Here is a 14,278-nt window from a genome sequence, read left to right on the forward strand (position 1 = left end):
TGGGGGGCCGGGGCTTCACCACCAACAACGCCAGGACAAGTTTAGGAGCTCAATTCTGGGCCACCACAGAGGCTGCGTTTGCAAAAGGCCACCTTGGAAAATCTGCGGCCGTTCCTTCGCGCTTTCTTTCCTCGATCTGAACTCAAAGGGGAAGCATCTCCCCAGATGTTGGCCTGCCACTGAGGACACGTCAATCGCTTGGAAAAGGGAGGCCTTTTCATCTGGACACAGTCCTGCTCTCTGCTCATGCCTTTGCTCAAACTTCGGGAAACCCAGCCTGCCCGTGCCTCGTCGTACTGATGTCACAGGCACTCATACAAAAACACACACCCAGAGGGGACAGCCGCCTTCAGAAAGGTGGTTGCCCCAGGGAGGGAGGGAGGGAGGGAGGGAATGGGGCTTTGAAACTGTCCTTATAAACACACCTGTAATGTTTTACTTCCTTTAAAAAAATGGAGTTAGCAGTTATTAGTTCTTGGTGTTTGGCACATTTGAAATATCTCATTAAAATGAGCTGCTGATAGAGAGACCTGAGAGCCACTGCAGGTCAAACCCTCCCGAGGCAGGATCTCTGCAGCTCAGCACCACTCACGTTTAGGGTTGGATCGGTCTGTGCCCAGGGGTGTGTGTGTGTGTGTGTGTGTGTGTGTGTGTGTGCGCGCGCGCGCGTGCGTGCACGAGGACGCTGTCCTAGGCATCGTAGGGTGTTTAACAGCAGCCCCGCTGTACCCACTTAGATACCAAGGAGCACCATCCTTGCTCCTCCAAGATGTGACACCCCACTGACCGGTGTGGCTCAGTGGATAGAGCGTCGGCCTGTGGACTGAAGGGTCCCGGGTTCGATTCCAGTCAAAGGCATGTACCTTGGTTGTGGGCACATCCCCAGTGGGGAGTGTGCAGGAGGCAGCTGATCGATGTTTCTCTCTCATCGATGTTTCTAACTCTCTATCCCTCTCCTTCTCCCTTCCTCTTTGTAAAAAATGAATAAAAAAATATATTGTAAAAAAAAAAAAGATGTGACACCCAAAACGTCTCCAGATGCTGCCAAACGTCCCTCGGGGCAAAAGCGTCTGGGTTGAAAGCTGTTGCTCTAAAAACAAAACTGCCACAGACCCCACGGCCTGTTGGCCGAGGACGGTCGCTGGGTGTCGGGCCGATGACAGCGGTGTGGCCCTGGTGCCGGTTCCCTCTTAACTCCCCGCTACGGACTGTGTAACGTGCAGAGGAGCCATAGTACAGGTCCCTACACCACGCCTGGAAGGGGTGCTTTTCTCCCACAGGGACCCATGGACCACCTCCCCCTGCTCTTCCCCAGGCACTGAGAGCCTCGAGGAATAAACTTGTAGGGAGAGACAGCCCTCTAGGGCAGCGGTTCTCAACCTGTGGGTCGCGACCCCTTTGGCGATCGAACGACCCTTTCACAGGGGTCGCTTAAGACCATCCTGCATATCAGGTATTTACATGACGATTCATAACAGCAGCAACATCACAGTTATGAAGTAGCAACGAAAATAACTTTATGGTTGGGTCACAACATGAGGAACCGTATTTAAAGGGCCAGAAGGTTGAGAACCACTGCTAGGGCATTCCAACTAGGTCCCCATGGGAAGGCACTGCTGCTGGTCTCCAGACCCTGCTGGGAATGGCAAGGCTCTTCAAAGGCTGGTAGGCTGAATGAATGGGGAGGGGGAGAGGAGAGGGGAGAGGGGGGAGGAGGGAGGGATATAGTGATAGCTATACTGACTGTGTGTGTGTGTGTGTGTGTGTGTGTAAGTGTGTTAAAAGGAAATGTTCTAGTCATACTGCATCACCATAAAAACAAAAAATAATGGACAGATGGACAGACAGACAGACGGAAGGACTGACTGAAGGACGGATGGACAGACTAATGGCAGGCGATTTAACGTCATAGTTAAGGGCGTGGGCTTTCGGAGTCAAGATGACCTGTGTGGTCCAGGCTCCTCGCTCACCTTCCCTGTGACCTTCTTAGACCCCCGAGTCTTATCTGCTGAATGGGGTGGCCATAGTGCCCGCAGCACACGGGCGAGGCTTCCAGGAATGAATGCATGGCACAGCGTTTAGCACAGTGCCCGGGACAGAGCGAGTTTGCGTTCATCTTCATCACTAATTATTTCAAACAGGAAATAAGCCAGTGCTAGCTATTAAAAAGAGAGTACCATCTTCTAAGCTATAATCAGGGAAATGAAGTGGAAACCTCATTTATTAGATTTTCCCAGCAGAATTCATTCAAAGGCACTGAGTTCGCAGTGACGAGCAGGAGTGACCGTGGGGTGGGGAGGGGTGACATTTCTCAACAGTAATGCGCTACGGAACAAAACTTACATCGAGTCCAGCGATGACACAGATCCCATTGACTTTTTAAGAAAAAGAGAAAGAGAGAAAGCAGAGAGAGTATGAATAAGTACAGAGGGGACAGGAGGTCACTGGTTGATTCCCGGTCGGGCACACGCCTCAGTGGCGAGCTCGATCCCCAGTAGGGAGCGTGCAGGGGGCAGCTGATGATGTTTCTCTCTCAGAGATGTTTCTGTCTCTCTCCCTCTCCCTTCTCTCTCTGAATAAAAACACATTTAAAAAAAAACACATTAAAAAAAAGAGAAAATATCGATGTGGCTCTGTGGTTTTAAAAAGAAATGTGACTTCCAGCTCCGTCAAGAAAGTAGCCCAACAAGGAAGCCACTCCCCACATCACTGCACTCAATAGTGTAGTGCCCGGGCTTTGAGTTAAACCTTAACAGGGGCTCTTTGGATTACTGCTGATTTCATGCTCACGGCGGGAAAAATCCAGGCGGGCCTGCAAACCACCTCGCAAGGAGGCAAAGACCGCTTGCCCCCCACGGGCCCGGGGGAGAAGAGAGAAGCACAGAAGCCAGCTTACAAGGACAGCCAAGGGCCAGGGGGTGACAATTTGAACATGGAAAAGAAAGTAGTTCATAATCGTTAAAGGAAACGAGCCTTTAAAGGCCGTGAATGTCAATGAACATCAACACGGAAAGGGCAAGTGACAGAGAGAGGGAAAGGGAATAGAAGAGGAGATATTTTTAAATCCACTTTAAGAAGCAGGGGAGAGTGGGCGTGTGTCTGTTTGACACAGCACCGTCTGGCATTTCTGTGCCGGGGAGGCTGCCGGGTAGGGCACCAGGAGGCAGGTAAGAGAACAGAGAGCCTGGCGCTGTGGTCACAAACCACACCAGGTCGGAGGGGGGCCTGGCCCTGCCGTGCAGCCTGGCAGAGTCTATGTTCCCTTTTGTCAGAGACTCCGATAGAGCCTGTCTGCCACCGTAAGGGAAATCTAACTAAATAAATACATTTGTCATCAACTTTAAATGTTCAAAAGACTTCAATAAAATTCTCAAGTTTCTAATGATTAGTTGTGGGAGCATCTGCATTAAAGTCATATACGTATGTCCAATGTTATACATATACTCGTATGTCTACCTGGGACAATGTTCAATAGTTTGTTATTCAATACAGTGGAGAGGTGAGCAGACACGTACACTTGAGGATCAAAGTTATGAATTATGAGTTTGCCCCAAAGGGTCCCAGACGCGACAGATCTTGCCGCAGGCCACCTTCCTCCGTGCCCCCTGGCGATCAGCACAGGCCACGCCGAGGCCCTGGCTGCCCAGTGACCAGCGGGTGGTGCCAGGCTGGCTCCCCGGGCCTCTCCCTCCTGCTTGAAGCTGAGCCTCTCAGGCCGCAACCCCCTCTGGAACACGCTCCCAGTCTCCAGAGCTTCCCCCCTCCAGGAAACAGTACTGCTGGTCTTCCGTCCGCAGCAGAGGACAGACAGCCAGGAGCCTAAGGCAGAGGGGAAGCCCCAAAGGGCCCTGACCCTCCGTTCCAGGGGGGGGCGGCGGGGCCCTCATGAAACACGGCCTTCCCGGCAGGCCTTCCCTCCACTCGCTACAGAAGATTCCCTAACAGGATGCTTTGGCAGCGTTCTTCTGATTTTTAAAAACTGCGGCTGCCAGTCACGGAGCTCCCGCGGCAGAAGGCAGGCTGCTAACGAACAGCTTGCTGTCAACCACCCTCCCAAACCGTCTCCACCTCATTTCAGGCACTTGTCCCACCTCGGGGGGTAGGGGGGTGCTGGGGAGGACAAAGCCTGGCTTTCAGAGAAGACACCCCAAAGCAGGGACACAGCATTCGGTGGAGCACCGCACAGCCAAGTGCCCCTGGCCTCGGGGTGGTTACTAAGATCGCTGTGTGTCGGAGAAGGGGCAGAGAAGGAACAGGGTTCGGACGTGCCGCACACCCAAGTCTGCCGCCTGCAGCCTGGGAGGGCCACTTGGGCACCTCACTCCTGGGACCCGCAGGTCACGGAGCAGATGTCACAGACTTCCAAACACCAACTCCAAGGGTCCCCGATCGTGCGCCTGCTGCGACTCTGGACGGCTGTGGCCTGAGCCCAGTGCCCAGGAGTAGTGGACGGGGTGCAAGCTGAGCCGTCATGTCAATTTCCCAGCGGGGCCCGATCCCGCTTTGTCGTAAAGATGCTGGATGAACAGGAAAAGGAAAACGGTCAATCTGTACGGAATCACTTGCCAAGCATTTTTGTTTTTAAAAGAAAGAGAAAAAAATAACGTTGGAATCGGGTTTGATGAGAAAGAATGAAAGCTGCCAGGTGGCAGGTGATGAAGTAAGCCTAGGGACCACGTGGGTGGGTAAATCTGGCACCATGACCACATGAGACACTAGGACCATAGGTGGTACCATGACCACATGTGGCATCATGACTATATGTGGCACCATGACCTCATGTGGCACTGTGACCACGTGAGGCACCAGGGCCGCATGTGGCACCATGACCTCATGTGGCACCGTGACTACATGTGGCACCGTGACCATGTGAGGCACCAGGGCCGCATGTGGCACCATGACCTCATGAGGCACCGTGACCAGATGTGGCCCTGTGACCACGTGTGGCCCATGTGGGAAATGACTGTGCAGCCAGGGCTTCTTCGCTCCCGCCTTCGGCTCTGCAGACATCTGTGCAGCTAAAAGCAGTCAGTTCAACGCTGCAGTCGGGCCGTCCCTTTCCCTAGCATCGCACAGACATTATGCTTTGGCTGTGATCGTCCTGGTGCTGAGAGGGATGCATCTCTATGACTGGTCTTCAGTCCAGCTCCCCAGCAGTTTCTTGATGTCTGATGTGGCCTCTTCTCAAATTTCTGTTAGTCTCGTTACCCTCAGTGAAGCAGACCCTTCAACAGCTCCCCTCCCTTTGTTCTTGTTCTTCAAGGTCACAGCCATGGTGACAATTTGTACTTAATTTCATGTCATGGGGATGTCAGGTACAGCGTTGGGGACACAGTCAATAATATTGTAATAACTGTGTATGGTACCAGGTGGTACTAGATTTGTCAGGGGTGATCACTACATAAGTTATTTATTAATAATACAGATCAAAGAGACTTAGAAAGCGTCACCTCTTCAATCCCAGTAAACCAATTCTAGAAATACACCTTAAAGAAATCATGAGTTGGGTGGACAAATGCATATGTAGGAGGATGTTCACTTATGTGTTACTGACAAAAAATGAGAAGCAACTGAGGTTCCTTATAATAGACCAAATGGTTAGATATAAATGATGGAACAGTAAGCAATAGGGATTTTCAAGAATTTAAATGCTATGGGAAAATGGTCAAAATACACCGTTAAGTAAAAAAGCCTTATGTTCCCAAATATGTAACATGTTTGTTAGAGAAGAAAAAGCAATAAAAAAAAATCTCAAAAAAATATAAGTTGTGGTTGCTAAATTAGTCATCTTTTTGTCTTTATTTTCCAAGTTATCTACAATTAGTGTGCTGTTATGACCAGAAGATACGTTATTTTCAAAACCTAACTCTTTTCCTCCCCCCAATGCTACACAGTGTTGACTGAGCTTTCCACAACCTGTTACACCCAGGAGTTGAATTTTTAAGTCAGGAAAATCCGAGTGCCCCCACCCACTTGGCCCCCACGAAGCATCAGTGTTTCTTCAAGACATGACCGTGAGGGAATCTGCTCGTGTCCCCTTCTCCCCAGAGAGGGTGCATCTTGACAAGGGATCCAGTAGAAATCTTTGAAACTCTGAAAAGTTCATAAAAAAACAAACCACTCCTTCCGCCTAGTCTTGGGCCAGGCCTGCATTCTGAGCCGTGCGTGCTGGCTTTGGGGTGCCTTCTTAAAACCTAACTCTTTTAAAAACCATGTTCGTTAACAGGCCAAGCACCAAGGCTGAGATATGGGGGAGGCCCCATAAATCCATAAAGGAGTACCAAGCACCCCTGGTTTCTGACCCTGAAAATCAGAAACAGACACTGACGGATGAATGGGTGAAGGTGTGTGTGTGTATGTGGTGTGAGTGGTGTGTGGTGTGTAATGGAATATTATTCAGCCATAAAAAATTAGGCAGTCCCACCATTTCCAACAACACGGCTGGACCTTGAGGGCATTATGGTAAGTCAGTGGTTGGCAAACTGCGGCTCGTGAGCCACACACGGCTCTTTGGCCCCTTGAGTGTGGCCAAGAAGTTTCAATCGCACTGCACGTGGTATTTTGTGGAAGAGCCACATTCAAGGGGCCGTAGTTTGCCGACCACTGCACTAAGTGAAATAAGTCAGAGAGAGAAAGACAAATACTGCTATGATCTCATTTATATTTGGGGGGGAGGGGGATTAAAACCTAAATCCAAACTCATAGAAAAAGAAATAAGGCCATGGTTATCAGAGGCAGAGGGCAGAGAGGGCGAATTGGAGGAAGGTGGTTCTAAGGTACAAACTTCTAGCCAAGGGCCTGGAGACCTTCCTGCATTGGCCCAACCCAGTGCAAAGTCCCTGGTTAGGAAAGAAAAGAAAGTCAATAATCCAGGAGACAATTTCGCTTCCTCCGCCAGAAAACCTCAGCTGGAACTCAAACAAATCAAGTCCACAAAAGATTCCCCGTGCATACCAGGCACTCGATAAATACTTGGCTGATTCATTCCAGCAAAAGCAAACAACACAATGATGTCTCAAAACCCTTCTTTGCTTCATAACCTTCTCTTCTCCTTAGGAAAGGAACTGCCTGGGTGCCCTCAGAGGTGAGTGGCCAGCGGATCATACGCACCTGAGACATAGAGAAATTTCTTTTCTTGATCAATGTTCCTCAAACAAAAGTTACGTAGCGTGGCCCATGGAAAGAGGAACCAGAAGGAGCCGCAGCCACCTATACATCAACACGGCGACCTTCATGTCTGCTGTCTGCTGCATGTTACATGTCCGAAGATCTACAGCACAGTGTCGTGCCCACCTGAGGTCAGGGGAGCATGACCTACAGGCCACAGGAAGGTGGCAAAATTCACAGGGAAGAAGGAAACCTCCCCGTGAATGCCAGCTACATCAGGCCGAGCCTTCCTTGGAACAGTGACCTTGAATAAAAAATAAATTTTGGCCCTGACCAGTTTGGCTCAGTGGCCAGAGTGTCGGCCTGTGGACTGAAGAGTCCCAGGTTCGAATCCGGTCAAGGGCATGTACCCTGGTTGTGGGCACATCCCCAGTAGGTGGTGTGCAGGAGGCAGCTGATCGATGTTTCCCTCTCATGGATGTTTCTAATTCTCTATCCCTCTCCCTTCCTCTCTGTAAAAAATCAACGAAATATATTTTTAAAAAATAAATAATTAAATAAATTTTGGCCTGGCCTCTGTCGCTCAGTGGTTGAGCACTGACCTATGAACCAAGAGGTCACGGGTTTGATTCCCGGCCAGGGCACATGCCCTCGATCGCCAGCAGGGGCCGATTGATGTTTCTCTCTCATCGATGTTTCTATTTCTCTATCTCTCTCCCTCCCTCTATCTCAAAAATCATTAAAAACATATTTAACCAATAAATGTTGACTATGTTGGATATATTTCATAAATGAAGAAGCTACTGACATATTCGGAAACTGAGGGTGGTTTTTTTTTCCAATCTTTCCAAATGAGCTCTATGCTTAAACTAGAATTTTTTCTCCCTTAGCTGCTTTGAGAGGGGTGAAGGTACGGAGGCAAACCAGTCAGCCTAGGTGTGAAGCCCGGCACCCACCTCGCTGTGTGACTGTGCAGGAGCCCGAGTGTCCCCATATGTAGATGGGGGCAGCGAGACTATTAAAATCAAGGTCGCTGTGAGGGTTAAACGAGCGGCACGCACAGCATTAAAAGCCGCGCCCGGCCCACGGTGAGCACTAAACGTTCACTCGTTTTACTTCCTGTTGGCCCATCTAGCCCTGACCGCCCCGTCTCTATGGGCACATTGTGCTGTGGGTCACGTTCACCTTCTGTGTGTCTCAGACTCACCAGGAGCCAAAAAATCCTCCTGACTGTGGAAGTGTTGCAATTTTTCTAAAAAGGCCATTCCACCATGTGGTCAGGTGGACACCCGGAGCTTCCTGCCTCTCTCTTCCCCAGGTGAAGGCCAGATTTCAAAGGCAAAGCGTCGTTTCTCCTCTCTAGGGGAGGACAGGTAGGGGAAGGAGCTGAGTTTTCTCCCTGCTCTGATGGGTGTAGAAACAGCATAGGTGACTCGTTCATCAGTGGTCCGGACCTGGGGAAGCTACCGGAGCCCCCCCATCCCCACTCACACCCACCCACAGAACCCCTGCCCCAATCAGTGCAGAAAAAATCTAAACTGAAGGAAGGGTGCTGCTATCTTCTCACACATACCTCACCCATGACAACACACCTGTGAGTCACAGGGCTGTGGGTCACGGCATCTCCTGGGTGACACACGCGTAAACAAACAAACCCCAGCCGCCACAGACAGAGCATGGCTAGCCTGTGCCTTCCAGCGACCCTCGGCCAGGCTGGCAGGGCTCCCGGGCCACTCCTCAGGAGAAAGGTGTGAAGACGAAATGCCGAGGACCGCAAGGAAACCAGCTGTGTTGTGGGCGGACACTGAGGCCGGAAGAAAGCCTGTGACTGCAGTGCTTCCCTGTCAGCCCACGGAATACCACCATCCAACAACAGATGTACTGTCGGAGCAATGAGGAGCAAGGTGACGGTTCAATGTATCAGCTTCTCCTGTAGCATGACGTGAAAATACCCGTGATGTCTATTGGCGGCAAAGTCACGGATTCTGCTCATACCCTGGTGCCGTTTTCTACGTTCGTAATGAAAGGAAACACTGCGTTTCAATTAGAAGCTAATGGGACTAAAGATGTACCTTTTCCCTTTACAAGTTCGCAGAACCCCTCCTCAGTCTCTCTAGATCAGGGGTGGGCAAACTTTTTGACTCGAGGGCCACAATGGGTTCTTAAACTGGACCGGAGGGCCGGAACAAAGGCATGGTTGGAGTGTTTGTGTGGGGCCGTAGTTTGCCCACGGCTGCTCTAGATCCTCTGAGGGTCCCAGAACTTGCTTCGAAAGCCTTGCTCTCGGGAGCGCTGTGGTTAACACCTGGTCACTCATGTAATCGGTATCTAGAACATCCCTCCTTTGCTCTAAGCACGGGCACCACAGAGGAAAATGCAGGATGAAGGTGAGACTTGGATGTAACCGTACTCCAAGAACTTTCGGAGTCTCTGCTCAATGCTTATCCTGGTTCCTCCGGTTTTACTAGAATCTATGTTGTCCCACTTCCAAATCTATTAAGATTTCTTTTATTGTTCTCTCTTAAAGATAGATAACTAAAAGCAAAGCCAACCAACCGAAAATAAGCCGCAGGGTCTGGTCAAGTCTGCTACTCACGGATTTTAGAAGCTGCGTGGATAGACACCGCGAGTCCCCCACGCTTGCACCTCCCCTAGAATAAAACCAGCCCCGCCCAAACGGTCGACACTTTACAGGATGACATCAGGCAATTCGGGGGAAAGTTCTCCGGAAACAGTGAGATAGCACGCACGACGGTGCTCCAATGACACCATGAACCTGATGACCGATCAGCACGTCTGAGGAGGGACTCGGGAGCCTCCTGTGGCAGACACGGCCATGAGGCTCCTGCAGAATCTCATGGGAGAGAAAGTAACACGCAGAAATCTCCAGAAAAACAATCCTGCTGTGAATTCTCCTGTGAGGCAGTCGGAAGGAACCAAACCCGGAGCCTTCCGTGGAGGCTGCTCTCGTCCCCCAGGTCCCTGTCAGCACAGACACTGGGAGTAACTCGCAAAGAGACACTGGCATCTACGAGACACACCAGAAGGCCCACCGCGCCAACCTGAACCTGAGCACAAGCCCAGCGCGCTTCCCCGCTGCCTTGCTGTGGACTCGTCTCTTTTTATTCCCATTGAAACTGACGATCCGCGGCGCCCACAGCCAGGCCGTGGGGCGTGTGTTGGTATGAAAACACAGGGCGGTTTAAGTAGAACTCCTTTCCTATTAGCCTCTGATAGAGGGAATGTGAAAACGGCCCCGGGAGACACTAACGGAGAAACTGGTCATTCTGACTTGTTGATTATAAATGATTTCACAATTCACGAAAACGGAAGACCCGTCCATGGAGAAAACGACAGGAGACTTTACAGGTGCCAGGCAAGCCTGTTCTGAACCAAGTTATCTCCAAGTAGACGCAGGATCGCCGTGCTCCTTTTTTAAGGTGACACAATGACACACGGGTAGGTAATGATGTCACTTGGAAAGGAGACTGGTCTGTGCTAGCAATGTCAGAGGGCTGCGGCGACTCTCTCCAGAGTGACATGTTTCTACAAAGGCACCGCGTGAATGAACGTCGGAAAGAGCACTGGTAGGCGTTTCTAAATCATTACGTTTTTTTCAAGCCTGCAGTCAGGCTCCACACCCTTGTTATTACAAACACACTGAAAACCCACCTAGTGTACTGCCCATCCTCCCAGGCGGGGCTCTGGGGCCCCCGCAGGCCTGGCTCGCTGCCCCAGGGCCATTGTGGGTCTCTCCTGAAGGACTAGCTTTTGACACAGAAACCATCGCCTTGGTCTTGCTATGTCATATAAGTAATGAGTGGCCAGGATGTTCCCCATATCTTGGGTTTAAATGCTGACACACTCCTTCCCAGTAAAAACTCACGGGGTACTTTTGGTTTGGAGGGATAAGGGAGCATTTTCAAATTCTTCTGTACAGTTAAGAGAAAGTGGGTTCAAATGGAAATTTGGCCCTGGCCGGTTTGGCTCAGTGGATAGAGCGTGGGCCCACAGACTGAAGGGTCCTGGGTTTGATTCTGGTCAAGGGCACGTACCTCGGTCACAGACTCATTCCCCGGCCCAGGTCAGGGTACATGCGGGAGGCAACCAGCTGATGTCTCTCTCTCACATCCATGTTTTCCTCTCTCTGTCTCTCCCCCTCCCTACCACTCTCTCTAAAAACCAATGAAAAAAATATCCTTGGGTGAGGATTAACTAAAAAAAAAAAAAAAAAGGAAATTCGTACTTGTTCCCCACGACTCTAAAATTTCTCATCACAACACTCAAACTCCAGGCCTTTTAAGGGACTAAAACCTTATAGCCATGCTTCCTGAGCAGCTTTCCTGGCCGGCCGGCACGGGCCTTGGAACCAGGACGACCTCGGGTGAGGCTGGCTAAGAACTGGTCGCCACGGTGCCCCGCGCGCGGAGCGGATGGACTTACGGAAGTACTTCAGCGTCTCTTCGATTTGCTCGGTGGTGAGGTCAATGTTGGCGTCCGGAGAGAGGAGGGGGGTGTGGAGCCAGTCGTCGTGGTCATAGCCGTAGATGGTGTCAGCTCTCAGCTTGTAATGGGGCAGCTGCTCCTCCAGCAGGCTGATGATCTCGACTTCCGGAAGGTCGGTGCTGTTGCACACGTCTGGAGGGAAGACGGAGAAATGAGCCCAGACCCGGTGATGTCCTCGCTGCTGCTACTTAACTAACCTTGTGGCTGAGGGCAGGTGTCTCTGGCTGTCTCCCCGCAGCACGGAGTGGCCAGGCAAGGGTCTTTATCAACAATCAATTCCACTGTCACGACTCAGAATTATGCACCCTTAGTGCCAAGCACTGCCTGCAACAGTTCCTGCCCCTTAGCTGCCCACTTCCTGTGAAGAAAAGGCAAAATCCTGTGCCTTCAGCATCTGGGCCAAGTCTTCCTTTCCCAGCCTTCCTCTGGCCACTCTCTCTCCATCACTCCTAGCTTAAGCCAACCAGTTATAATTTCACCAAGATGCCTACCTTCTATCTGCCGCTCTCTTACCATTCAAGCTGCCCCTTCCACATAGGGTCTTGCTTTCACTTCATTCATTCATTCATTCATCTGTTCACGCACCTACATTTCCTTCCATGCATCCATCCGAACATGTGCTGGGTACCAGAGACACAGGAGACACAATGGTACATGCAACAGCCATGGGCCTGGCCTTAACCTACTTGGGTGCTCACGGCCTTCCCACCAGAAGAGCACCAGGTGGCTCTCCATCAAGGCACAGCTCGAATGCCACCTCTCCTCCGACACACTGGTGCTCTGAGCACTCGGGGCAGAATTCATCTGTCTTCCCGCTTCTATACCATCAGCCCTCCACAGCCTCAGGTTCTGCATCCTCGGATTCGGCCAACCACAATGGAAAATATTTGCCGAAGGGGGTGGGGGGAGTACACATCACTATTGCTGATGTGTACTCTGTGGTTAGGCCTACAAAGATTGCATCTGTACCGAACAGGCATGGACTTTCCCCCTTGTCATTATTCCCTAAACAGCAGAGTATAACAAATATCTCATGGCACTTATACTGTATTAGGTATTATAAGTAATCTAGGGATGATTTGAAGTATATAAGGGAGGATGTGCGTAGGTCATCCGCAAGTACTACGCCATTTCCTGTAAGGGACGTGATCATGTCTGGGCTTCGGTATCTGAGGGGGTCCTGGAATCAATCTCCCACGGATACCAAGGGACCACTGCCTTCACAGCCTTTTGTCAGAACGTCCATCACTGCACTTATGAGGTTCTGCCTCCTTCTAGGTATTTTAGTATCTGACTCATCTCCCTGTGAGATGGCAAACATCTCACGTTCATTGCACCACCATCACACTCCACGCCTCACATCATCACACTCCATACAGGGTTGTCCTCAATCCCCCCGCTTTCCCCGCCCAGACTGTGCTCAGTGGCTGAGATACTGCCTGTGACAGTGGTTCAATCCATACAAAGCAATGAATGCAGGCCTGTAATTAAATTATAAATGGGGCAAGAACCTCCAGATGTTCCCAGGACCAGCCTTACATGACTTCCTACCCCCAGGAGGAATGAATTAAATAAATGCTAATGGGTAGCTATCAACTGATTCTGGCATCAATCACTGTGTCGGCCCATTTCACAGGAAGTATTTGGGACCCATGACGGTAAATGACTCATGTGAGCAGCGGTGGTTCTGTCAACCCATAAAAATGAAGGCGCCCGCGGTGCACAGCTGGACCAGAGAGGAGAGCTAACTGGGCTAGAAACGAGCCTTCAGTGAGAAAAACCATTCACAAGAGAAGAATACAACGGAGTCAATTCTTAAGAAGGTGGTTGCACCAAGTTCCTGTCTTGAAGCAGAAAACGAAGGTGGTGGATCCGGGTGGAGACCAGTTCAGTCTCCCATTCCTCTTGCCCATGTATGAAAGGAAGGGAAAAACAGATACACAAATAAAAACACTCTCGAGAGAAATAAAACCCAACAGCAGGGGAAAATAAAGAGAGGGTGCTGACAAGAGATCAAAATTATGGGGTATTGCTAAAAGATGGACGTTGGCATCAAACTAAAGGAGAAAGGACCAGCTCTAAGGAAACGCACGGAGGAAATGACACGCAAAGGCTGGGTAAGTCCCGGGAGCTCCGGGCCGGGGGAGCCGAGAGAGGGAGCAGGAAGGGCCTGGGCACCACAGCAGCAGAGCAGGGAGGCCCAAGCCCTGTGCCCCTCTCCTGGCTCGAACCCAGGCAACGAAGGCAGCAGGGCAGTGACTGCAGGGCCGCTCACGCTCAGGTAGACGGTGGAGACACCTGTGCCCAGAAGAACAGCTATCCAAAGGCTCTCCCAAGTCCCTGTCTCTTTACTGCTCAATAAGACAGCCACACAGCTGGCCAGTGTGGGTCAGTGGTTGAGCATCAACCTATGAACCAGGAGGTCGTGGTTCGATTCCCGGTCAAGGCGCATGCCCGGATTGAGGGCTCGATCCTCAGTAGGGGGCGTGCAGGAGGCAGCCGATCAACGATTCTCATCATTGGTGCTTCTATCTCTCTCTCCCTCTCCCTTCCTCTCTCTTAAATAAAAATCAATAAAGACATATTAATTTTTTTTAAAAAAAAGACAGCCACAGAGCAGGCAAAAAATATATGGGATCACAGGTGGAGAGACCAATGGTCTCCC

General features: G+C 50.8%; 1 protein-coding gene across 5 annotated transcripts in view; it reads right to left on the bottom strand.

Annotated features, from left to right (window-relative positions):
• TRAK1 (trafficking protein, kinesin binding 1) overlaps nucleotides 1–14,278 on the bottom strand; it is a 135,310-nt gene that overhangs the window by 104,362 nt on the left and 16,670 nt on the right. For all 5 annotated transcript variants that reach the window (XM_015568392.1, XM_006770528.2, XM_015568395.1 and 2 more), the window contains exon 2: nucleotides 11,551–11,745. In XM_015568392.1, the coding sequence (XP_015423878.1) occupies nucleotides 11,551–11,745 (195 nt within the window). The remainder of the gene's footprint in view (nucleotides 1–11,550; nucleotides 11,746–14,278) is intronic.

The sequence above is a fragment of the Myotis davidii genome, unplaced genomic scaffold, assembly GCF_000327345.1.
Source record: "Myotis davidii unplaced genomic scaffold, ASM32734v1 scaffold663, whole genome shotgun sequence".
Lineage (NCBI taxonomy): Eukaryota > Metazoa > Chordata > Mammalia > Chiroptera > Vespertilionidae > Myotis > Myotis davidii.